The sequence below is a fragment of the Rhinoraja longicauda genome, chromosome 38 (assembly GCF_053455715.1).
Source record: "Rhinoraja longicauda isolate Sanriku21f chromosome 38, sRhiLon1.1, whole genome shotgun sequence".
NCBI classification, from domain to species: Eukaryota; Metazoa; Chordata; class Chondrichthyes; order Rajiformes; family Arhynchobatidae; genus Rhinoraja; species Rhinoraja longicauda.
In genome coordinates, this window is record NC_135990.1 from 9,572,976 (window position 1) to 9,597,816 (window position 24,841).

The following is a 24,841-nucleotide window of genomic DNA, read 5'->3' on the forward strand; positions in this document are numbered from 1 at the left end:
ACCACCACTCACAGTGCATCAGCACAGCTTTTGGCAAACTGAGGGATAGTGTATTGAAAGATCAAAGTCCTCAAACCTCAGATTACTGGCCATGAGCGACCCTTCCTTCTGCGATACGCATTAACTTAGCAACACAGCACGATGCTAAAGTCAGAGATCTCAGATTTGCATAAAAACAAGAGACGTAGCATGAACTGACGAGGTTCCAGAAATGTGTAGTGGAGAAATGGGCAGCTTTGGGCCTCCTTGAGTATGTCAACTATGATTCTGTCTACACTAATCACATTTGCCTCCATTGGGCCCATATTCCTCTACACCTTTCACAAGCACCACCCCAAAAGGCCTCTTGAGCATAGTAACAAAAATAAATTGATTTATTCACAAAATGCTGGAGTAACTCAGCAGGTCAGGCAGCATCTCGGGAGAGAAGGAATGGGTGACGTTTCGGGTCGAGACCCTTCTTCAGACTGATGTCAGGGGGGGCGGGACAAAGGAAGGATATAGGTGGAGACAGGAAGATAGAGGGAGATCTGGGAAGGAGGAGGGGAAGAGAGGGACAGAGGAACTATCTAAAGTTGGAGAAGTCGATGTTCATACCACTGGGCTGCAAACTGCCCAGGCGAAATACGAGGTGCTGTTCCTCCAATTTCCGGTGGGCCTCACTATGGCACTGGAGGAGGCCCATGACAGAAAGGTCAGACTGGGAATGGGAGATTACAAAAATAAACTTTAGTTATTTTAAAAAGATCTTTAGTTTTGAAAATCCTACCATTTCTGAAAAGCAACATTATTATAGCAAGTCTGAAACGCTCTGGCCCCGAACTCGCTTTTCCCCCGATGTCACAAGTGTTTTTACAACAAGATTTTCTACAATGCGAAGCTTCTTCAGAATGCAACTATCTTATACAGCAGAACTGCCTGCATCTGCGTGGAAGTCATATGCAGAGCTATGGGTAGAAAATACACAGGAAACATGCTCGAACTCTCTCAAAGCAAGCAAGCAACACCCACGCAATCAGCCTTGGCTTTCCTAACGTAGAACTGTTGCGATGAGATGGTGCCACCTTATCACATAGAGCAGCTCATCACATCCAATCCTCTCCCAACCCAGTGGATGCAGGCACTCGGTTACCTTTTTGTAGTCCTCTTCTGTGAACTCCTGATCTTTCTGCATGAACTCATGAAGCCGGGCTTTGACGCGGTGTTGACAGCAACTGAGCGAGTTGCTGTTACTGTCCAGCAGACCATTCATGTTGGCACTTTTCACCATCTGCACCAGAATTGGAGTCAGCTCCCCTTCCAACGCCAGGAGACCCTGTAAGATTGTGCACAGAAAGATGATAGGTGACATCTTGAGGATCTTGGTATAGAGATATATTTTGGTGTGTCCATGCTGTGAGGTTTACCCCATCCCCATTTCATAAATCCAATACTGTTATCAGTAGGGCGGCACGGTGGTGCAGCGGTAGAGTTGCTGCCTTGCAGCGAATGTAGCGCCGGAGACTCAGGTTCGATCCTGACTACGGGCACCGTCTGTACGGAGTTTGTACGTTCTCCCCGTGACCTGCGTGGGTTTTCTCCGAGATCTTCAGTTTTTTGTAGGTTAATTGACTGGGTAAAAAAAAATGTTAAAAAAATTGTCCCTAGTGTGTGTAGGATAGTGTTAATGTACAGGGGTCGCTGGGCGGCGTGGACTCGGTGGGCCTGTTTCCGCACTGTATCTTTAAAAATAAAATCAGCAAGAATCAAAAAGTTACAGTACTCTCTATGTCCTGGGCCTCCTCCATTGTCAGAGTGAGGCCACACACAAATTGGAGGAAAAGCACCTCATATTTTGCTTAAGCAGCTTACAACCCAGAAGTACGAATGTTGACTTCTCTAATTTCAAGTAACCCCTGCATTCCTGCTCCCTCCCCTCCTCCTACTAGTCATCCTACTAGTTCCACTGTTCACACCATTATCGCCTCTTCCCCTGCCATCAATGGGCCATTATGGGCTCCATCCTTCCTTGCTGATGTGTCGATGGCCCTGCTTTGTTCTGGCCTTTTCTTAACTCCAGTTCCCTCCCATCTACTTTCACTCTGAAGAAGGGTCTCAACCAGAAACGCCACCTGTCCCTTTTTTTTTGCAGAGATGCTGCCTGACCCGCTGAGTTACTCCAGCAATGCGTGTCTATCTTTCGTTTAAACCAACATCTGCTATTCCTTTCTACACAGTACTCTATTGCCTCTTTTACTCCTGTTCTAATGAAAGCAAATTAAAACTGCAAAGAAATAGTTCTTTGGTAATCCTGTTGGCGTCTGCTGCCTTCGCCCTGCTGCCCCAGCATACAACAGAAAACTCATCAGGAAGAACGGCTCCATCCTGAGGGCAGAGTTGGATTCATGGGAGGTGGTTTTGGAGGGGAGGATGCTCCTCAAACTGCAGACCATCCTGGACAACACAGCTCACCCCCTCCATGACACACTAGTTAACCTGAGGAGTAACTAGTTCCACCAAGATGCAGTGCAGAACACCCGAGGAGATCCTTCTTCACTGTGGCTATCTGTACAACTCTTCCCCCCTCTGCTCCAGAACAAGGGGTCACAGTTTAAGGATAAGGGGGAAGTCTTTTAGGACCGAGATGAGAACGTTTTTTTTTCACACAGAGAGTGGTGAATCTGTGGAATTCTCTGCCACAGAAGGTAGTTGAGGCCAGTTCATTGGCTATATTTAAGAGGGAGTTGGATGTGGCCCTTGTGGCTAAAGGGATCAGGGGGTATGGAGAGAAGGCAGGTACAGGATACTGAGTTGGATGATTAGCCATGATCATATTGAATGGCGGTGCGTACAGGCTTGAAGGGCCGAATGGCCTACTCCTGCACCTATTTTCTATGTTTCTATGTTGTGGGGTAGACCGACTCCCCTCCCCGTCCCCAAATCTTTGCACGTCCCCAATCCTTTCCACTCATCGTTTAAATTTCATGTTGCGTGTATATTGTGTTTTATGACTGTTGGCAGATCAATTTCCTCCCTGGCATAAATAAAGTTTTATCGCATCGTAAAAGCCTTTTACGTCACGTACCTTGGCAAAAGCCGCTGCAGTCATCTGCACTCTGCCTTCATCAGAGGCATAGATCTTCAAGTCGTGCCTGTAGGTGCTATGCAGACGAAGGAGACCGCAACCAGGAAAGCCAGCATAATCCCCTGAGAAAATAAAAATCACTTCACCCTCTGTTTATTTCACAAAATGCTGGAGTAATTCAGTGGGTCAGGCAGGATCTCAGGAGAGAAGGAATGGGTGACGTTTCAGGTCGAGACCCTTCTTCAGACTGATGTCAGGGGGGGCGGGACAAAGGAAGGATATAGGTGGAGACAGGAAGATAGAGGGAGAACTGGGAAAGGGGAGGGGAAGAGAGGGACAGAGGAACTATCTAAAGTTGGAGAAGACAATGTTCATACCGCTGGGCTGCAAGCTGCCCAAGCGAAATATGAGGTGCTCCAATTTCCAGTGGGCCTCACTATGGCGCTGGAGGAGGTCCATGACAGAAAGGTCAGACTGGGAGTGGGAGAGGGAGTTGAAGTGCTCAGCCACCGGGAGATCAGGTTGGTTGAGGGGGACTGAGCGAAGGTGTTGAGCGAAACGATCGCCGAGCCTGCGTTTGGTTTGGTTTCACCCTCTGTTTAAATCACTCCACTGTCACCTGCAGACGGTCCACCTTTTAGTTTGACCTTGGATAACCTGTAGCTTACTTCTATTTTTTTGATTCAACTCTCAAAAAACAAATCTTTTCAATTGCAGTTCTGAAGTTTTCAATTGCCTCATTCTCAGCTCTTGGTGGAAAACAGTTCCAGATTTTCCGTCTGACGAAGGGTCTCGACCCGAAATGCCACCCATTCCTTCTCCCCAGAGATGCTGCCAGTACTCCAGCATTTTGTGCCTCTTTTCAGATTTTCACTTCCCTTTGTGGAAAGAGGGGCCTCTTAACACCAATCCTGAACAATACGGCATATCCCACTGCTCTGTGCTCCAGGGGAAGTAATTTCTATCCACCTTACGGGCTACTTTAATCATATTCATTATCAAAATCAACACCACTCAAAAGGGAAATTAATATGGCAATCTGTCCACTTAATTTAACCTTTTGAATTCTGGTATTAGTCTGCCAGGACTAGCCCAGTTTGCCAAGTTGGTTGGCATGGATAACGTGGGCCGGAGAGCCTCTTTCTGTGCTGTTCTCTGTGGTTCTATGATCTTTATATTATCTCAATTTCCAAATATGTCAGTATTCCAGTGTTGTGATTTACTGTGGTCCAGGACTCACCAGCAATGCTCTCAGAACTGCAAAATTACCTATAAAGGTCGGCCTAAATCTCAACACTACATACAATGCAGTGAAGAGGTGTCAATATTAGTTTCGTGTTCAACAAAATGTTTGTTGAAAATAGGAACAACAAACTAAAAGGTTGAGATCAATTGACTGGAAATGAACAGGCCTTTCCATGTGCAGATAAATGGAGGAAATAAACTGCTTTTTCACAGCTGCTGAACATGCAAGTTGTTCCCCTAACTGCACTGATGTCTTAAATAGAAAGAATTCTTCCACTGACTAGAATTAACTTCATCCGATATGGACCACGAAACATTAACAAAATATTACACAAAACTGGTTCGGCAACCCAAACACCCAGGAATGAAGGAAATTATAAAAAGTGGTGGACACTGCCCAGTCCATCACGGAATTGATCTCCGCACTATCGATGGAATCTCTAGGAGGCATTGCCTCCAAATGGCAACCAGCATTATCAAGGACCCACATCGCCCTGGCCATGCTCCTATTTCACTCCCGCCATGGGGAAGGCAGCATGGGAGTCTGAAAACCATGATCACTAGGTTCAGATATAGCTACTTCCCATCAACCATTCGGCTATTGAACAGTACAAACACCAACTAAACTTCAAACTGGCTCTGTTGCACTAGGAACTTTGGGCTTTTGTTTTGTTTTGCTTTGCACTAATATGAGGAAATTCATAATTTATTGAACTTTGTTTTATTATTTTATCTATTGACCACTGTGTTTACAGACCTATTATTCTGCAGCAAGTAAGAATTTCACTGTTCTGTTTCGGTACATTTGACAATTAAACCCTCTCGATTCTTGACAAATGACTCAATATTTCAATTTAATCCTTAAAGAACAGAGCTCTGACAGGACTTTACAAAGTAGAATGCATGATGTATTGCTTTGTAAGAACTATGTGTTGCAGAGGGACATTATTTGTAGGTGCAGGAACATCCCCAGAACATCATTGACAGCAAGGGAGGAGTAACATTATAGAAAAATAGTGGGCAGAATATAAAAGATCAATACCAATCTTTTAAAAAGTTATAGACGTCATTTGTCATTATAGTGCTTGAGCAAATCATGCTAAAAAAATAGGCTTGCACAAATCCTAGGAAAGAAAATGGGTATCCAATGGATTGAAGGAGTAATCAATAGCATCGAATTCAGATGTATCTCTTGCAACGTATATCTGAGTCAACAGCAATATCAAATATATTAAACAACACGGTAAAGAATGAATTAGCTGCAGTAATGATGTAAACAGGCAACCCTTGTTAGGGAAGAAAAGGGACAAAGTGCTGGAATAACTCAGTGGGTTTGGCAGCATCTGTGGAGGACATGGATATGTGACATTTCGAGTCGGAGAAGAAGGGTCCCGATCCAAAATGGCACCTATCCATGTTCTCCAGAGATGCTATCTGACCCACTGAGTTATTCCAGCACTAAGAGTCTTTTTTTTTTTAAAACAGCATCTGCAGTTATTTCTTTCCACTTGTTAGGGTTTGCAGCTTGGAGGAAGAAGTTAAAATAACACCTGAACATGTGAAATTGAGTGTGTGGCACCGATGTGTGTGCGCAGCATGAGAACTGCGTGGGACTGTTGTGGTGGTGAAGACACACGACAGGTTAAAACAAGTTAGGTTAAAAATGTCATTGATTCATTTCTTGGCACAATCAAGTGGCAGTATCATGTGGGTACCACACAGCACCAAATCAAAGGGAATTTGTAATCTTGCGCAGGTGCAAGGTCCCAACGTTATCATTTTACTGATTCCTTGCCATAGCTACCGTCAGAATAACAGAAGGCTATCAATCAATGTGACAATTAGTTTGTTGCACATTTGCTGCAACTGATGGTTAGATTGGTCCCAGGACTCGACATGCAAAGGGAATGAAAATGGGATTAATTCATCACAAACTCAGAACACGAGGCAGCAATCAATCCCTTACCACAGTCAATAGGAGAACCACAGCTCAAACCTGTGCTGTTATCATCTATATTCATACAAAAAGCAGGAGGAAAAGACAAAAAGATTAACATTATTCGCACCTCATGCCCCAGCTAAAGTGATTCTGACTCAATAACTAGAGTGGTGTGCTGAAAATGTTTGAAGTACTTCAGAGTTAAACTTAAAATGGTCTTTATTCACAAAATGCTGGAGTAACTCAGCGGGTCAGGCAGCATCTCAGGAGAGAAGGAATGGGTGACGTTTCGGGTCGAGACCCTTCTTCAGGAATGGGTGACGTTTCGGGTCGAGACCCAAAGGGTCTCGACCCAAAACGTCGCCCATTCCTTCTCTCCTGAGATGCTGCCTGACCCGCTGAGTTACTCCAGCATTTTGTGAATAAATACCTTCGATTTGTACCAGCATCTGCAGTTATTTTCTTAAACTTAAAATGGTGATCAGTGTTGGGTTGGGCAAGGAGAGCACCAACCCTGTTGAGTTAAGAGTTGGACCAAGGTGTGAATGAATTTCAGTGGGGGGAGGTTATTAGGAAGGGGGGGGTGTTACAGAGATAGGACTGAAGGGCAAGTGATGGCAGACTGAATTCAGGAATTGAAGTTCAACTTGATGAAACAGGACAAGTTCTCTACTGCTGAAAGCAAAAACACAAAATGCTGCAAACACCTCAGGTCAAGCAACAGCAGCGGAAAATGAAAAAGAAAAAATAAAGCTAATGTTCCAGGTCTGGTAAACCTTTACTAGTTTAGTTTAGAGATACAGCGCGGAAGCAGGCCCTTCAGTCCACACCGACCAGCGATCCCCACACATTAACACTACCCTACACACACCAGGGACAATTTTTACATTTACACCAAGCCAGTTAACCTACAAACCTGTGGGTCTCGAGTGTGGGAGGAAACCGGAGATCTCGGAGAAAACCCACGCAGGTGAACGTTCAAACTCCGTACAGACGGCACCCGTAGTCAGGATCGAACCCAGGTCTCTGGCACTGTGGGGCTGTAGGGGCAGTAGCTCTACTGCTGCGCTACCGTGCCGGTGCACTTTTAAAAATCATCACGCAGCACCCGCGGGAGACAGATTCAAACTTGCGATAGGTTGGTTCGATAAGGGATCCACACTGTGATGAAGGGTCCCAGACCTGAAACGCCAGTTGCTTCTCATGCCAGATTTTGCCCGACCTGCATAGTTTATAACATAGTTTACAACATAGTTTACGACGTTTTCGACATCAAGCATCTTGAGCAATTTTGATTTTCCCCACTGCTGATTTCTGCCCGAGTGAGTAATCAGAAGGGGATGGAGTCAGAAACTAGACGTGATGCTTTATCAGCAGCAAAGTAGCATAGTTGAAGTTATTTGGCCATAAATTGCTATTGAGGGCGTGCAGCGTAGGTTTACTAGGTTAATTCCCGGAATGGCGGGACTATCATATGTTGAAAGACTGGAGCGACTAGGCTTGTATACACTGGAATTTAGAAGGATGAGAGGAGATCTTATCGTAACGTATAAGATTATTAAGGGGTTGGACACGTTAGAGGCAGGAAACATGTTCCCAATGTTGGGGGAGTCCAGAACAAGGGGCCACAATTTAAGAATAAGGGGTAGGCCATTTAGAACTGAGATGAGGAAAAACTTTTTCAGTCAGAGAGTTGTGAATCTGTGGAATTCTCTGCCTCAGAAGGCAGTGGAGGTCAATTCTCTGAATGCATTCAAGAGAGAGCTAGATAGAGCTCTTAAGGATAGTCAGGGGGTATGGGGAGAAGGCAGGAACGGGGTACTGATTGAGAATGATTAGCCATGATCACATTGAATGGTAGTGCTGGCTCAAAGGGCCGAATGGCCTCCTCCTGCACCTATTGTCTAATCCGGCGTGGTGGAACTGCCATGAGGGGGGGGGGGGGGAGGTGGGGGAACAAAGGGGGAACTGGAGTGGAGGGGGGATTTGTAACTTTGTCAGCGCCCTTTATGGGCGGCTATTTGCATACCTTGGCAACGTATGCAAGCAAAGAATTTCACCGTGACTTGTCACAGGTGACAATAAAGTTTTCAATTCAATTCAACATCATTTATGTCCAATCTAACCCACTAACCAACAGGAACCATACACTGGGAGTGAGTATTCATCACTAGCATAGGTGGGGTCAACTTGTCACCTCCCTCCCCAAAATTACCACCCCATTCCACTGGAAGCTGCAATGCAATTCAATTATTTTCAGTTACTATCCATTAATTCACCCACACAACAATACTTCATGTAAGCTATTCAACTGCAGACTAAGCACAACTGAATGTTACAACAGAGTGGCTTATGTGACTGAACTGCATCCTGGGCTAGGAACAAGAAGACATTTAATTGGTCCCTTGACCAAAGAAATGAAGGCTAATTGCAACAAATCCCCAGGCCACCTCTGGTTCCATGATGGATCAATCGTAAGATACAAAGTGCAGAGTCCATGAGAAAAGGAGGGCGGCTGGAACTCAGTGGGTCAGCTGCTCTCGATTTTTGCTATAGGTTCCAGTCTCTTGTGCCGTTATGCAGAGTAGATTAGAGTTTAGACTGATAACAGGTGCTGGACCCCACAAATACGAGAACATTAACATTTTGTTCTAAGCAATTTTCCATATTCTCCTCAATTTACGTTTCCAGCCTTGAGATGATGTGAAGAACGGACCTTTTAAAAATAAATAACACTGGGAAGATATTTATGTGCTGTATCTCTCTAATCCACAATTAAAAAAGTCACTCATTCGGTCTATTCCAGCCAACAACTAAAGGATCAACTACTAAAATAAACAATGGTTGAAAATAAAGGGGAATATTTTCTTCAGAAATCCCAAACACATGGCATTTTCAATCATTCATGATTTAAAGTTCCCAACCACCATCTATGTTGAAGATGTTGGAGTTGGGAGATTCTTTATTACCTCTCTCCCCAATTAAAGCTAAGAATCTAAAATTCACTCCACGTTTTAATAATTGGTTCAAATGCATTTTAGTTTTTTTAAGAGATACAGTGTGGAAACATTTATCTCACAAAATGCTGGAGTAACTCAGCAGGTCAGGCAGCATCTCAGGAGAGAAGGAATGGGCGACGTTTCGGGTCGAGACCCTTCTTCAGATCAGTCTGAAGAAGGGTCTCGACCCGAAACGTCACCCATTCCTTCTCTCCCGAGATGCTGCCTGACCTGCTGAGTTACTCCAGCATTTTGTGAAATAAATACCTTCGATTTGTACCAGCATCTGCAGTTATTTTCTTACACTACAGTGCGGAAACAGGCCCTTCGGTCCACCGAGTCTGCGCCAGCCCGCGATCACCCCATACACTAGCACTATCCTACACACGAGGGACAATTTACAAAGGCCAATTAACCTACAAACAATACAATACAATATATCTTTATTGTCATTGTACAGGGGTACAACGAGATTGGGAATGCGCCTCCCATACGATGCAATAAATTAATTAGCTAGTCAGTATTAATTTAAACAACCCAATGAAACAAATTGGAACAGTTTTAAAACAGAATAATGTGCAAGTAGATCTGTGCCGGTTCACTGAGCGATGTGACCATCCGGCTCAGCAGGACCGATTCATGGCAGCTATGGCCCTGGGGATGAAGCTGTTCCTGAGTCTGGAGGTGCAGGCGCAGAAGGCCTTGTATCGATGCTGTGTTTGGATTGCAAGGCCTGCCCGATGGTAGAAGTTCGAACAGACTGTTGCAGGGGTGTGAAGAGTCTTTGTGGATGCTGGTGGCTTTTCTGAGGCATCGTGTGTTGTAGATGCCCTCCAAGGCTGGTAGCTGTGTTCCGGTGGGACGAACCAGAACTCCAGCGAAAAATTACATGGTCACAAGTACAAACTCTGTACAGACGGCACCTGTTGTCAGGATTGAACCCGGGTCTCTAGAGCTGGAAGGGAGCAACTCTACTGCTGCACCACCATGGCCAGAAAACTCAGCTGGTGGCAGAGGGTTATGTTTTTAAATAAGAAATTCAACATGGAGATGGGGCTCAGGTGAGCAGAAATGCTTACTGATTACTCAGCACTACTTATGATCAGTCAGTGTCGACTGGGGTCCACGCTGATCTAAAAATACAACACTTGAAGCATCATTTTGTTGCAAATGCTCGTGTTGACCGTCAGTATTTCAAATTCTGGTTTCAAGCATTTCAAAATAGGGAGAATAAAGCAACAAGGAAATGGAAGGCAAAGGCCACAAAACAACATCTCCCACTGAGAAATTAGTGTGATGGATTTTTACAGAAGAGGGTTACATGAGAGGAACTAGATATTTGGAAATTGAGACAGAAGTTAAACTTGTTCATTGGAAATGTGCACCAGATCCTTCAGCGTTGTATGCTTTTCTCTTTATAGATGCTGACAGGCCATCCACATGGTGTTCTTTTGCAGCAAAGCCCTGGCATCAATCCTCCCTCAGCATTAATAGGAAGAGAGGGTCCCCCCACCCCTCACAAAACCGCAGCTGACAAGAATTCTTTCTGCAAGGTTTGATGTTGATGATCAGCACGCCAGTCCATTTGATACAAAAGTGCTCATGGAAAAATTATATTAGTTACATACCACAGATGCTACACACACACACACACACACACACACACAGAGAAAACTCTAGCAGCTCAGGTTACCAATGCCAACAGATCTTCATGGCATCCTGACTGAACTTTCATCCATCAGTGAGCCAAGAGGGCCAAGACCTGCAAGCGCTTCACAATATTGAAATAGGATTGACCAAGAGAAAGCATCGGCCAGCATAGTTTAGAGATACAGTCCTGGAATCTGGCCCTTCGGCCCGCGTCGACCAGTGATCCCATCACTGGTCCCATCCTGCACTAAGAACAATTTAGAGAAGCCACGTCTTTAGGATGTGGGAGGAAACCGGAGCATCCGGAGAAAACCTACACGGACACAGGGAGAACATACAAACTCTGTACAGACGGCACCCGTAGTCATGATTGAACCCAGGTCTCTAGCGCTGTAAGGACCAACTCTACTGCTGTACCGACCAACTCTACTGCTGTACCACTTTGCTGCCCCAAATGTAAGGTCTGTACTTGAAGATGACATTTTATCTTGAGACTGCAGTTGGGAATCCCTTCATGAAGAGAGAGATTTCAGTGATAATCAACCAGAGTGCAGGCAGGACAAATCATTTCATAGCTCCAGGGCCGTCAGCTTCAGTTTTATAGATAAACTTTATCACAATTGTATTTATTTCAATCAGCTACCAATGGAATAGCATGCGTGCAAGTGTTCCATAACAAATGGTACGGAATCCAAACACAGCATCCACTTGTTGAATGTACTGTAGTATAAACATTACACTAATGGTCGAGTTTTGATGGCATCTCATTGTTTTGCGCATAGCTGTGTTCATGTCACTGACCTGATGACCCTAAACCGAGCACCACCAATAGACTGTTTTCAATCAGTGAAAATCTTTTGTGCAAAATGAACCTTTCATGTTCAAAAGTTACACAGCCAATTCCAGAAACTCAAGTTTCCAAATTCATGGTTCATGATCCATAGAAACATAGAAAATAGGTGCAGGAGTAGGCCATTCGGCCCTTCGAGCCAGCACCGCCATTCAATATGATCATGGCTGATCATCCAAAATCAGTACCCTGTTCCTGCTTTCTCCCCATATCCCTTGATTCTGTTAGCCCTCTAACTCAAAAGGCAGACAGGATTGTTCAGAAACATTAGGCTTAAAACAGCCAGAATTCAAAGGCACAACACAGTTTTCATTTTCTATGCTCAGATGGGACTCGGAAACTTTTTCTGAAAATTGTTGGCTTAGGACAGCGTTACAATGTCAATAAAGTGGGAGAGAAAAACTTCGGCAAATGGCATAACACATTTGTACCTAGTATTTTTGATGGGGACAGCTACCTTAGAGAAAACCTACCTTGCCCTCCAGGGTACATGCACCTGAACGCTCGTCCAAGCTCTTCAGCTTGCACCCTCCCTGCTGGTGTCAGCTCACCACCCCATTTCAGCACCAGAAGCAAGGATGGATCCTCCCTTCTCGAATCTGTAAAGTAACCACACACACCAAAATGGCAAATTACACCACAAATAGCATTTAGCACGACTCCATGTTGAAGTCAGATTAAAAAGCCCCCATCCTCCTCTCACTCCCAAGTGCTAGACTGTGTTCAGAATAGCAAGTGTTATAAAAAAAAGGACATTTTGGCAGTGGCAGCATTTATTGCCCATGCCAGCTTGTACAATTAGAAGATGGGGAAAAACTTTGTCAGTCAGAGAGTAGTAAATCTGTGGAATTCACTTCCTCAGAAGGCAGTGGAGGCCAAGTCTCTGAATGCATTCAAGAGAGAGCTAGATAGAGCTCTTAAGGATAGCGGAGTCAGGGGGTATGGGGGAGAAGGCAGGAACGGGGTACAGATTGAGAATGATCAGCCATAATCACATTGAATGGTGGTGCAGGCTCGAAGGGCCTAATGGCCTCCTCCTGCACCTATTGTCTGTTATGGCCTGCTGGCTCATTTCAGCATGCAGTCAAGAGTCAAACACATTGCTGAAGGTCTGAAATAACTTTTTGGCTCAGATTTTTTTTTAAACTTTTGCCTTCTTCTATAAAAACAAAATATCCAATCTTTTTTGGTCGCCATTATGACTTCTATAAAATTCTAGATTATTTTTAACTAAATTTAAATTCCCAGCTACCACGCTGGGATTTAAAGAAATTCTGCATTGTCAATCAATGCTGGATTACCATACGCCAATGTAACCAATTACAGGTGCTCCCGGCTTACGATGCTTCGACTTGCGAGCCGCCGCTCACTTCCGCCCACGTGATCACGTGTATTACAATGCATTTCGACTTACAATAGACAATAGGTGCAGGAGGAGGCCATTCGGCTCTTCGAACCAGCACCGCCATTCAATGTGATCATGGCTGATTCATTCTCAATCAGTACCCCGTTCCTGCCTTCTCCCCATACCCCCTGACTCCGCTGTCCTTAAGAGCTCTATCTAGCTCTCTCTTGAATGCATTCAGAGAACTGGCCTCCACTGCCTTCTGAGGCAGAGAATTCCACAGATTCACAACTCTCTGACTGATAAGGTTTTTCCTCATCTCCGTTCTAAATGGCCTACCCCTTATTCTTAAACTGTGGCCCCTTGTTCTGGACTCCCCCAACATTGGGAACATGTTTCCTGCCTCTTACGTGTCCAACCCCTTAATAATCTTATACGTTTCGATAAGATCCCCTCTCATCTTTCTAAATTCCAGTGTATACAAGCCTAGTCGCTCCAGTCTTTCAACATATGACAGTCCCGCCATTCCGGGAATTAACCTAGTGAACCTACGCTGCACGCCCTCAATAGCAAGAATATCCTTCCTCAAATTTGGAGACCAAAACTGCACACAGTACTCCAGGTGCGGTCTCACTAGGGCCCTGTACAACTGCAGAAGGACCTCTTTGCTCCTATACTCAACTCCTCTTGTTATGAAGGCCAACATTCCATTGGCTTTCTTCACTGCGTGCTGTACCTGCATGCTTCCTTTCAGTGACTGATGCACTAGGACACCCAGATCTCGTTGTACGTCCCCTGTTCCTAACTTTCCAATGGGTTTCTCGGAACGGAACCCCATTGGAAGCTGAGGAGCACCTGTTCGCCAGCATGGGTTTGCTCCTTGGCTTGTAATATTAACTGCACCAATTGGGAAACAGGGGAGCAACTGAAATTGGTCTCAGAATCCATGGAATGGCAGAATTATGTAGGATTCGCACTCTCGACACCACCTGGTGATGTGTACTTCAGAATTGTGAATTTTTGACTAAGGATCGCTTTGGCCGACATGAGATATCTCCCCCAGAGTTGATTTTGTTAATACACATCAGCCTGCCTCATGTTTTAAGGGCAAGCCCAGCAGTGAGAATTAGTTGGTAGTTAACCTACTCTGAACACTCAGCTTCATTACGGGTGGATGAAGCAAAGTTCTGCTCTAGAGACAATGTCATTCAAGAGAGACATGGAACTGCAGATGCTGAAATCTTGAGTAAATGCCGAAGTGCTCGAGTAACTCAGCAGGTCAAGCAGCATCTTTCAAAGGAATGGGCACGTGATGTATCAGGTCAGGACCCTTATTCAGACTAATTGTAGTAGGGGGAGAAAGTCTGGGAAGGAAGTGGGCAAGACAAAGCCTGGCTAGTGATAGGTGATACAGGGGAGAGGGGCAATTGTTTGGTTGATCGGTGATGAAAGTCTAGAGAAGCGTGGGATATCATCTGAAGAAGGGTCTCAACCTGAAACGTCACCCATTTCTTCTCTCCAGAGATGCTGACTGTCCCGCTGAGTTACTCCAGCATTTTGTGTATGTCATTCCCCAGAGTTGATTTGTCAACGTGCAATTCAAGCTACTTCACCCTCCCAATGGGGAGGGCTACGTTATCAACAATGTTATATCTCAGTTGAGACAACAAACAGAATATAACTTCTCGGATCCACCTACAATTGTACATTCCATACCTTCCTCTTCACTGGATGTCTTGGGCTGTCCATGTGGCAAATACGTTATTTGTACTTTCCTATTTATTCCAGAGAAATGCCCATACCTGCAACAGAAATTGAATTAAAAATGGCACATTAATAGAGAACCTTGGGAATACAGTGGTCAGTCGGCCTCAGAAAGTTTGATAAAGTAGAGTAGGTCTATAAATACTGGGCCACCAACTAAACAGGAGAGGGTGGTTAATGGAAGGAAGCTATCTTCCAATGATCAGATATCAGCTAAAGCCTTGTTCCAAGTTTTTTTTTTATCAAACAGTAACTTCAAGATCTGCAAGTTGAAGTTTTTAAAAATAGACACAAGCCAAGATATTAATGCAGTGAAACTTTGGTAACATCCATAATGCAAACACTGCCTGGACCTCTTTCCCCCAACACTTGGGACTTACATTTCCAGCACAGTCTTCAGCTGTTCCAACTTGGATTTCTTCTCCTCAATTTCACAGTCATTATGTTGCCCGAGTTCAGCTAAAAGTTCACGACTAATGTCTAGAACTTCCTGCAGGGGACCAAGAGAGAATCAGGTCTGAAGATATATCAGGCAGCTCAGGTAGCATCGCAAGACAGTTCACTTTAACCATTGAAGTGCTACATTAGAATGTTCCAGGGTATAAGCTCCTGTGTCATCTAAACTCCACAGCCAGATCCTTCTCCAGTGCATGCAACCTCAGGTGGTTACTGGAAACACAAGAAACTGCAGATGATGGAATCTTGACCAAAAATCAAAGTGCTGGAGGATTTGAGTTCCTCCAGCACTGTTTTTTGAGCAGGTAGATACTGTCCACTGTAGACACAGCTTTGTCAGTGGTGATAAAGTCAATGCACTAATCTGCATTATATCAGCACATGAAGTGATATTTTTGTGACAGTACACACAGTACTGGCATTTCTAACAATTTGTCCTCGTTTCATTTACATGATACAATTGTTCATTCAACACGCATACGACTTTGTCTACAAAAAAAGCACTGATCGTATGTATTTAAGCAATAAATCACAGGCCGTTCATTTCACAATAGGATAAAAATGTTTGCAAAATTAAAGCAAGTTTTAATAATGAACACAATAGGCTCTTTCAAAGAGAAGCAGATAATCTATTAAGATGTGCTGTACAGGGAGACTTAAGGGATTGTACTGACAGTCTAAGAAACAACTCAAAATGTTTCTGCTGTTGCAAACTCGGCATCAACAAAGGGTGCAAATGTAGGTGGGGAAGAGGCAAGGAGTCAGTCATCATTTTTCATGCAACTAAGATGAACATGTGCTATGTGAATATACTGCCTGATGAATCCTGTTCTTTACTTCTTGGCTCCATAACACGAGGAATAACATTCAGCTGCACAAGAAAGTCCTGAGGCCAGACAAGATAGGCACATGAGCCCCAAGGCTCAGTGGAAGCAGCAGGGAGTCTCTAGATTCCCGAGAGCTGGGTGTACCTGGAAGATTTTTCTGGGAGCAATCAGCCTGCTACTGGAATGACCAAGGGCTGATGTGGCCTACAGTGGGGTTCCCAAAGGGCAACATTTGAAAATTATTTAGCTGAGAATTTTCTCATACCTGAAGTTGTTTCGGTTTCTTAAGTTTCAGCTTTCCAGACTTGTACCCGTCATATTTCTCAAACAAGTCAAAGAACCTAGGAGAAAAAAAAAAGTGTAAGGTACTAGTTTAGAGACAGATAAAAACTTCAGCTCAGTATGGGAAATTTAACTTAATGAATGTAGTGTGTGTCGCAATCGAGATCACTTTTCCCCTCTGGACCAGAATAAAACACATTCGCAAAAAGCCATAACAAATAAACTGGGACAAACTGCAAGCAGGAGGCCGAATGTTTCATTGAACTTGCCTCTTCAAACAGGTCTAAGTAACAATCGAGAAGAATACACACCGTTAAATTTGACTACAAGAGTTCTTGTTTTAAACTGTCCATAACAACTGTGCACTGAGCTAATAAATCAGCATGGCTTCTCCCAAATGCCACTCTATTTTATAGGTTTTTAATTTACAGATAGATTTGAAAGAAGGCACTTTAGATCATTTAACTTTATTTTTATCCTGTCACATCCAGATCTACTGAAAAGCAAAACGCTGCAGATGCTGGAAATCTGAGATAAAACCAGAAAATACTGGAAGTATCCAGCAGGTCACGCAGCTTCTGCGGAGACAGGCAAAGTTAATGTTTCAGGAGACATTAATTTAGTACCACTCTCCATACAACTTGCCCGGCTGACTGAATAACACCAGCATTTTCTGCTTTTGTTAAGACATCTAGCTGTTTCTTCTGTCCTGGTCTCACCCATTCTTGCTGCTAAATCCGTTTCAGCCGGATTCACAATATTCAAAGAAGAAATTTCTCCTCATCAGAGACTAAATTGGACAATCCTTATTCTGAAATTGTTCCTGATTGTTCTTAGTATCACCACTGGGGAAATATCCTCCCAGCCCCATCAATCTCTCACTGAATCTAGTACATCTCAATAAATTCACACCTCATTCTTTTAGACTCAAATTGGGCTCAACCTCTTCATATATCAATCTTCATCCCAAGGAATTAACCTAGTGAATCATCTCTCTGTCTCTAACTATGTCCTTCAAAGTGTGGAGACCACATCCAAGCAAATTACTTCAGTCTGAAGAAGGGTATCGACCCGAAACATCACCCATTCCTTCTCTCCCGAGATGCTGCCTGACCCGCTGAGTTACTCCAGCATTTTGTGTCTACCTTCAATTTAAACCAGCATCTGCAGTTTTTTTTCCTACACAAATTACTCCAGGTGTTGTCTTACCAATGCGCTGCAAAGTTGTATCAAAACTCTTTACAAAGTTTTATACTCGAAAGCTTTACAATAAAGGACAAAACATATGTAGGTTAATTGGCTGGGTAAATGTAAAAATTGTCCCTAGTGGGGTGTAGGATAGTGTTAATATACAGGGATCGCTGGGCGGCACGGACTTGGAGGGCCGAAAGGGCCTGTTTCCGGCTGTATATATATGATATGATATGATATGATCACTACATTTCAAAATTTGTGTTATTACGGCATAACAACCCTTCCCTATTCATGTATTACAACTTCCAGAAATGTTTGCACCACACTTTGCAGTCTTATACCATTCAATTAATAACTTCATTTTTCTATTTTCGTTCCAAAGTGGATAACGTCGCATTGTCCTGGTTTAAACACCAGTTGCCAACTTTCTACCCGCTCACTTTATCTTTATCCCTTGTGAAATGTATTCTCTTCACAACTTCCTCACCCACCTATTTTTGCATCATCAGCAAGTTTGGCTATCACCTACTCGATTGCAGCATCATCGAGCACATAACAGTGGCCCACATTGTCCATGTTAACCAAGTTGGAATATGTTTGCCTGCATCTTGCCCATAGCCCTCTTAAACCCTTCCCATTCATTTATCTGTCCAATGTCTTTTATTGATTAGACTTGGTCACCCACATCAATAACAGATCATGGATAATTGAGCATCGATTCCAGAGGCATCCAACTTGTTACTGATAAACCAGTGCAAAAAAACACCCATTTATCCCATTTCTATATTTTCTGTAGTTATTATTCTCCCATCTACATCAATATTGTAACCCTATCACATCTTCAACCTTTCATTCGGCACCTTATCAAAATGGCTACTGTAAACTCAAATATCATTAGCGCCTAGTTCACCTTTATCAATAAAGGCTATTTTGATTCTGATTCTGATTCTATCCACCCTGTTTGTTTTACCTTCAGAGTGTTAGCAAATTTGTCAAACCTGATTTCCCTTTCATGAAATCATGCTAAATCTTCTGATTGTCTTACGTGTTTTTTCAAATGTCCTATTAGTTCCTTAATAATGGATTCCAGCATTTCCCTACCATCAGGCTGATGGCCCATTCCTTCTCTCCAGAGATGCTGCCTGGCCCGCTGATTTATTCCAGCATTGTGTGTCCATTTATGGACCCGTTTCCTGCTCTCTGTTTCCCTCCTTCATTGAACAGCGGCATTACATGCAGTTGTTCCAGTATTTCCATACACAACACCCCTCAAAACTTTATCTCCCACTCTTACTCTTCAAGCGTTTGCTTTAGTTCAAGAATTAATTTATTGTCACCCGCATATAGATACAGTGGCACAATTATACACAAGGGAAAGAGTGCAAAGTTTGTAGAGGAAAAATAACAGCGATTTCTTCCGAGACAGATCACAAGAATTGCCACATCTCTGGTGCCATTGTGTCCCTTTCAAATATCAAGTTCTTAAAAATAGTTTTATCTTGGCCTAAAAGGCCCCCTGCCATGGCAGCGACCAGTCTCTGAGCCTGTACACTCTGGAGTTTAGAAGGATGAGGGGGGGGGAATCTCACTGCAACCTACCAGATAATGAAAGGCTTCGATATAGTGGACGTGCAAAGGATGTTCCCAGTAATGGGAGAGCCTAGGACAAGAGGGCACCGCCTCAGAATAATATGACATACCTTTCGAATGGAAATGAGGAGGCATTTTCTTTTTGCCAGGGCATGGTGAATCTGTGGAATTGACTGGCACAGACGGATGTGGAAGCCAAGACATTGGTTATTTTTAAAGCGGAGATTGATAGGTTCTGATAAGGGCGTCAAAGGTTACGGGGAAAAGGCACGAGAATGGGGTTGAATGGGAAAAATAGTTCAGCCATGATCGAATGGTGGAGTAGACCTTAATCCTGCTCCTATGTCTTATGGACGCATTACATGAGTTAGTCCAGTTTGGAATAGAAATAATTGAGCATTGACAATGATGGTTTAGGTGGAGTCATGGTAGTCAGCTCGCATTCTCATCCTTAAATCAGAAGATTTCAGGTTCGGAGAACAAAAGTCCAGTGCAATGACGTCCGAGTGAGCTGTTGGAAATAATAAACCAAGGCTCTGCTTGCTGTCTCAGGCAGACGTATAAATATCTGACAGCACTGTTTTGAAGAACAGGAGAATTCTCTTCAGAGCATTAGCCCATATTTAATCTTTTAAAATTCTCTGGTTATCATCAGCCTACTGTTTATAGGAGTTAGCTATGCAAGGTTGCCTGCCATGTTTCCCTCCATTATAACAGTGAGCATGCTGCCAATCAGTGCTATTGAAGTAGTGTCATTTTAAAGTTTTGAAAGATAGTCATTGAGCTGTACAGCACGGACACATGTCCTTCAGCCCCTTGCTGTCCATGCCAACCAAGTTGGCACTCAGGGCTGGCCCCATTTGCTTGCATTTGACCCATTGCCCTGTAAACCCTTCCTGAACATAGATCTGTCCAAATGTCTTTTAAAAGGAGTAATCGCATCCATTTCTGTAGCTTCCCTTGGCAGCTCATTCTCGATGCAGCCTACCCTCCGAGTGAAAAAGTTGCCCCAGAAGTCACTCTTAAATCTCTCCATTCTCACTTAAAGCCGATGTCCCCCGTTGTAGAATTTCCCACCCTGGGAAGATGACTGCAAACGTTCACTTTATCTGTACAATGGAAATGCAAGTCTCTTACTTTATAATAAGCAGCGATTACTATAAGCCACTTGGGGATAGCGCAGAGGCCTTCCAATGACGTGCCAAGGACAGCATTAAGCCTTTCTGCTCCGCGCGAGAACAGAGTAAACACAGAGTAAACTACTGCCAGCAGGTTCATTAGAAAATAGTGTCAGGTTTTTTTTTAGCTAGTCAGTAACAAAATCCATTTGTGGACATCTTCATACAAAACACTCATGTGCAGGAATTGTTCAGAGTCAACAATTCAACACTTCTGGTCGCCCTCACACAAGACAAAGGAATCACAAAGTCTAAAGAAAGTTCAATAAACATGATGACAATTATAGGTCTGCTTTCCCTGGTTGATTGAGGTATATAAACATTATGAATATAAATAGAGTAGACTGTGGGAAACATTTCCCGTCCCTAAACGTTATTCCTGTCATCATGTATCTGTACACTGTGGACGGCTCGATTGTAATCACGTATAACCTTTCCGCTGACTGGTTAGCACGCAACAAAAGCTTTCCATGGCAACTCATTACGCGTGATAAAGTAAAATAAACATCAGAGGTAGATAAAACTAGCAGACGTAAATTTAGCGTACGGTGCAAGCGATTTAGAGAGGATTGGACGGAGAATCTTTATCACCCAGAGAGAGTCAGGCAGCAGAATGTACTGCTGGGGTGAGTGGTGGAAGCAAAATTGCTGACAGCACTTAAATCACCTAGGCATAGAAAGCTACAGACCGTAGGCGGGAGATGAGATTAATTGTGGGTGTGTGCCCATTGTCTGGCGTGGATGTGGTGAACAGAATGGCTGTTGTCTGAATCTAGAACTTGTCATTTGGGGTTTTGAGGTCCCAAGAGATGATAGTCCACTTGTATGACCACTACACTCCAAAGACGTACAGGTATGTAGGTTAATTGGCTGGGTAAATGTAAAAAAAAATTGTCCCTAGTGGGTGTAGGATAGTGTTAATGTACGGGGATCGCTGGGCGGCACGGACTTGGAGGGCCGAAAAGGCCTGTTTCCGGCTGTATATATATGATATGATATGATACACCACCTTCCCCCAAATGATTGCTTTCTCGGCTGTGTTGACTTTGAGGGAGAACATTATCAAGAACACCATGAAAACTCATTGCTCAGTACTCCAGGACTTTAATATCCATCCTCAGTAAAAGAACAGTTAAGATACAGATTTGATTATAATGCTCCTTTGTGGCAGCCCTTTGTCAGCAATCTAGGGAGCGCAATAAGGTCTGAAAGGTTAGGATGGCTGTGGAGAACAAGTCATTGGGTATTTTTAAGGCAGTGATTGAGGGGTACTTGATTAGTACGGGTCAAGGGTTATGGGGAGAAGGTAGTAGAATGGAATTGAGAGGGAAAGATTGATCAGCCATGTGGATTTGATGGGCCGAGAAAGGCCTACTTCTGCTCCCATGACTTATGAATGCACAGCCATCAGCAGAAGCAATGGACTGCTAGGTACTTGGCCACAACTACTAGTCATTGTTCATGAGGCAGATATTCCTGGGTTGCACACACAAGTCTTCCAAGTATCTAGCCAGAGATCCCTGCCACCCCTTCAATTGCAACCTCCTGCACATCCCACATACATGCAGCCAATTTACACCAAGCAAGCTCCCACAAGCACTTACAATATATTATTACACCAGCTATCTGGAGAAGGTTGTCGAGGAATAAATAATGGCAAAGTGTCATATCTTCATCAAAACAATGACCTTCCATTTCTGCTACTCTCCCCATCCACACAAAGCAGCCCTCCCCCACCATCTACACCACTCTGCCTCAGGAAAGAAGCCAGCAAACCCAAGGACCATTTTCACCTCGGTCATTCCCGCTTCTCGTCTCTCTTGTCAGGGAGAAGATACTGAAGCTTGAAAATAAGTACCACCAGATTTAGGGACAGCTTCTTTCCTGCTGCTATTAAGAGCTGTGAATCTGTGGAATTCTCTGCCTCAGAAGGCAGTGGAGTCTAATTCTCTGAATGCATTCAAGAGAGAGATAGATAGAGCTCTTAAGGATAGCGGAGTCAGGGGGTATGGGGAAAGGCAGGAACGGGGTACTGATTGAGAATGATCAGCCATGATCACATTGAATGGCAGTGCTGGCTCGAAGGGCCGAATGTCCTCCTCCTGCACCTATTGTCTATTGTTATCAGACTACCAAACAATCCTCTCATCAGCCAAGATGGGGTTCCGATCTCCCAACCTTCCTCATTGCGGACCCTGCACTTTCTCCGAATCTGTGAAATTCTTTCCCACAGAAGGCTGTGGAGGCCAAGTCAGTGAATATTTTTAAAGCAGAGATAGACAGAGTCTTGATCAGTACAGGGTATTAGGGGTTTATGGGGAGAAGGCAGGAGAATGGGGTTAGGAGGGAGAGATAGAACAGCCATGATTGAATGGCAGAGTAGATTTGATGGGCCGAATGGCCTAATTCTGCTCCTATCACTTATGATACAATGCTGCAGTACTATAGTCCGTACTCTGGTATTTTTCTCCTTTGTATCTCTTGTTGTATCTATGCAATGCCTTGATTGTACTCGCATATAGTACGATTTGACTGGACAGCACACAAACAAAGCTTTTCATTGTATCTCGGGTGCATCTAACAATAATAAACCCTCGTCAATCTGATCACTAACTTTGGGTGCATGACTTCCATCTTCATCTTCTGCTTGGGGGTTCGGTCACCATGGCGAATGATTGCTATTACACAGCGGAGCTCCATCCTGCAAAACACAATCAGCTTGCGTTGATCAAAGCACATTCAAAGACATTTTAACATGCACATGGATAGGAAAGGTTTAAAGGGATATGGGCCAAATGCAGGCAAACAGAACTAGTGTAGAAGGGGCATCTTGATTGGCAAGTTGGGCTGAAAGGTCTGTTTATGACTCTATGCTTACAGTTTTGGCCTCCTAATCTCCTAATCTGTGGAAAGACATTCTTGCCATAGAGGGAGTACAGAGAAGGTTCACCAGATTGATTCCTGGGATGGCAGGACTTTCATATGAGGATAGACTCGGCTTGTACTCGCTGGAATTTAAAAGATTGAGGGGGGGATCTTATAGAAATTTACAAAACTCTTAAGGGGTTGGACAGGCTAGATGCAGGAAGATTGTTCCCGATATTGGAGAAGTCCAGAACAAGGGGTCACAGTTTAAGGATAAGGGGGAAGTCTTTTAGGACCGAGATGAGAAAGTTTTTTTTCACACAGAGTGGTGAATCTGTGGAATTCTCTGCCACAGAAGGTAGTTGAGGCCAGTTCATTGGCTATATTTAAGAGGGAGTTAGATGTGGCCCTTATGGCTAAAGGGATCAGGGGGTATGGAGAGAAGGCAGGTACGGGATACTGAGTTGGATGATCAGCCATGATCATATTGAATGGCGGTGCAGGCTCGAAGGGCCAAATGGCCTACTCCTGCACCTATTTTCTATGTTTCTATGACTCCCTCTGGCTTTATATTTCCCTCCTGTTTCCTTATCTGACAACCTTTTGTCTCCTTTTTTATCTCAATTCTTCATCCACCCATCTGCCTCTCAACTTCTTTTCCAGCTTTCGCCCCCCACTACAATCACTCTGAAGAAAGGTTTCAAACTGAAACAATGCCTATCCCATGTTCTCCAGAGACGCTGCCCGACTCGCTGAGTTACTCCAGCACTTTGTCTTTTTTTTTTTTTTTGTAAACCTGCATCTGCAGTTACTTATGTCTCCATAAACCTAGCAAAACCCAGTTTCCAATCACACCGACAACCCGAAATATCCACACTCAAACCTCAACTCCAAGTAGGTAAGAGCCAGACCATCATCCAAACCACAACTCACAACCTGAAAACATCTCAAAATATTGCCTATCATTGTTGGGATACTCCAAATGCCTCCAACAATTACACTTGTTTTGAGAAGTAGTCAATTCTGTTTTATATTCAAACTTAGAACCAGTCTGAAAAAGAACAAGGCAGTTATCCCTAGTCTCATGGCCATATTTATTCTGGGCCTATTCCATGCTGAATGACTCTAAAGCAAAACAAGAAATAATATACATAAATGATAGAGCACCGTGAGGGGCTATTCGGCCCATTGGGCCCCGTGTCCATTGCTTAACTCTCCAGTTAGTCTTGCTGTCTATTCTTTCCCAACAACACTACTTCTCAAGTTCTTCTGATCGAGTCTTGTCTTGTGCCATGTCTTTTCAGACAGTGCATTTCTGATCACCACAATTTTCTTGCATTAAAGACTTGCATGTATGTCGTATATCTCTTGTTCTGACCATTCTGCTGCTGGAAACAAGCTTCAACTCTCATTTTTTTTTTTTTTTTAAACGTCTGAATGAATTCAGGCAGCATCTGTGGAAGAAAAGACTACCCATTGGGTCAGGACCCTTCAAAGCTTGAGTAGAGATTTAGATTTTTTTTTTAGATTTAGAGATACAGCGCGGAAACAGGCCCTTCGGCCCACCGAGTCCGCGCCGCCCAGCGATCCCCG

At 43.8% G+C, this 24,841-nt stretch overlaps 1 protein-coding gene across 4 annotated transcripts in view; it reads right to left on the reverse strand.

Annotated features, from left to right (window-relative positions):
- ppip5k1a (diphosphoinositol pentakisphosphate kinase 1a) overlaps window positions 1–24,841 on the reverse strand; it is a 160,231-nt gene that overhangs the window by 82,879 nt on the left and 52,511 nt on the right. For all 4 annotated transcript variants that reach the window (XM_078430059.1, XM_078430056.1, XM_078430058.1 and 1 more), the window contains exons 11-17: window positions 22,998–23,084; window positions 16,405–16,480; window positions 15,237–15,346; window positions 14,809–14,894; window positions 12,221–12,346; window positions 3,065–3,186; window positions 1,133–1,315 (exon numbers count right to left, since the gene is read on the reverse strand). In XM_078430059.1, coding sequence (XP_078286185.1) covers window positions 1,133–1,315; window positions 3,065–3,186; window positions 12,221–12,346; window positions 14,809–14,894; window positions 15,237–15,346; window positions 16,405–16,480; window positions 22,998–23,084 — 790 coding nt within the window. The remainder of the gene's footprint in view (window positions 1–1,132; window positions 1,316–3,064; window positions 3,187–12,220; window positions 12,347–14,808; window positions 14,895–15,236; window positions 15,347–16,404; window positions 16,481–22,997; window positions 23,085–24,841) is intronic.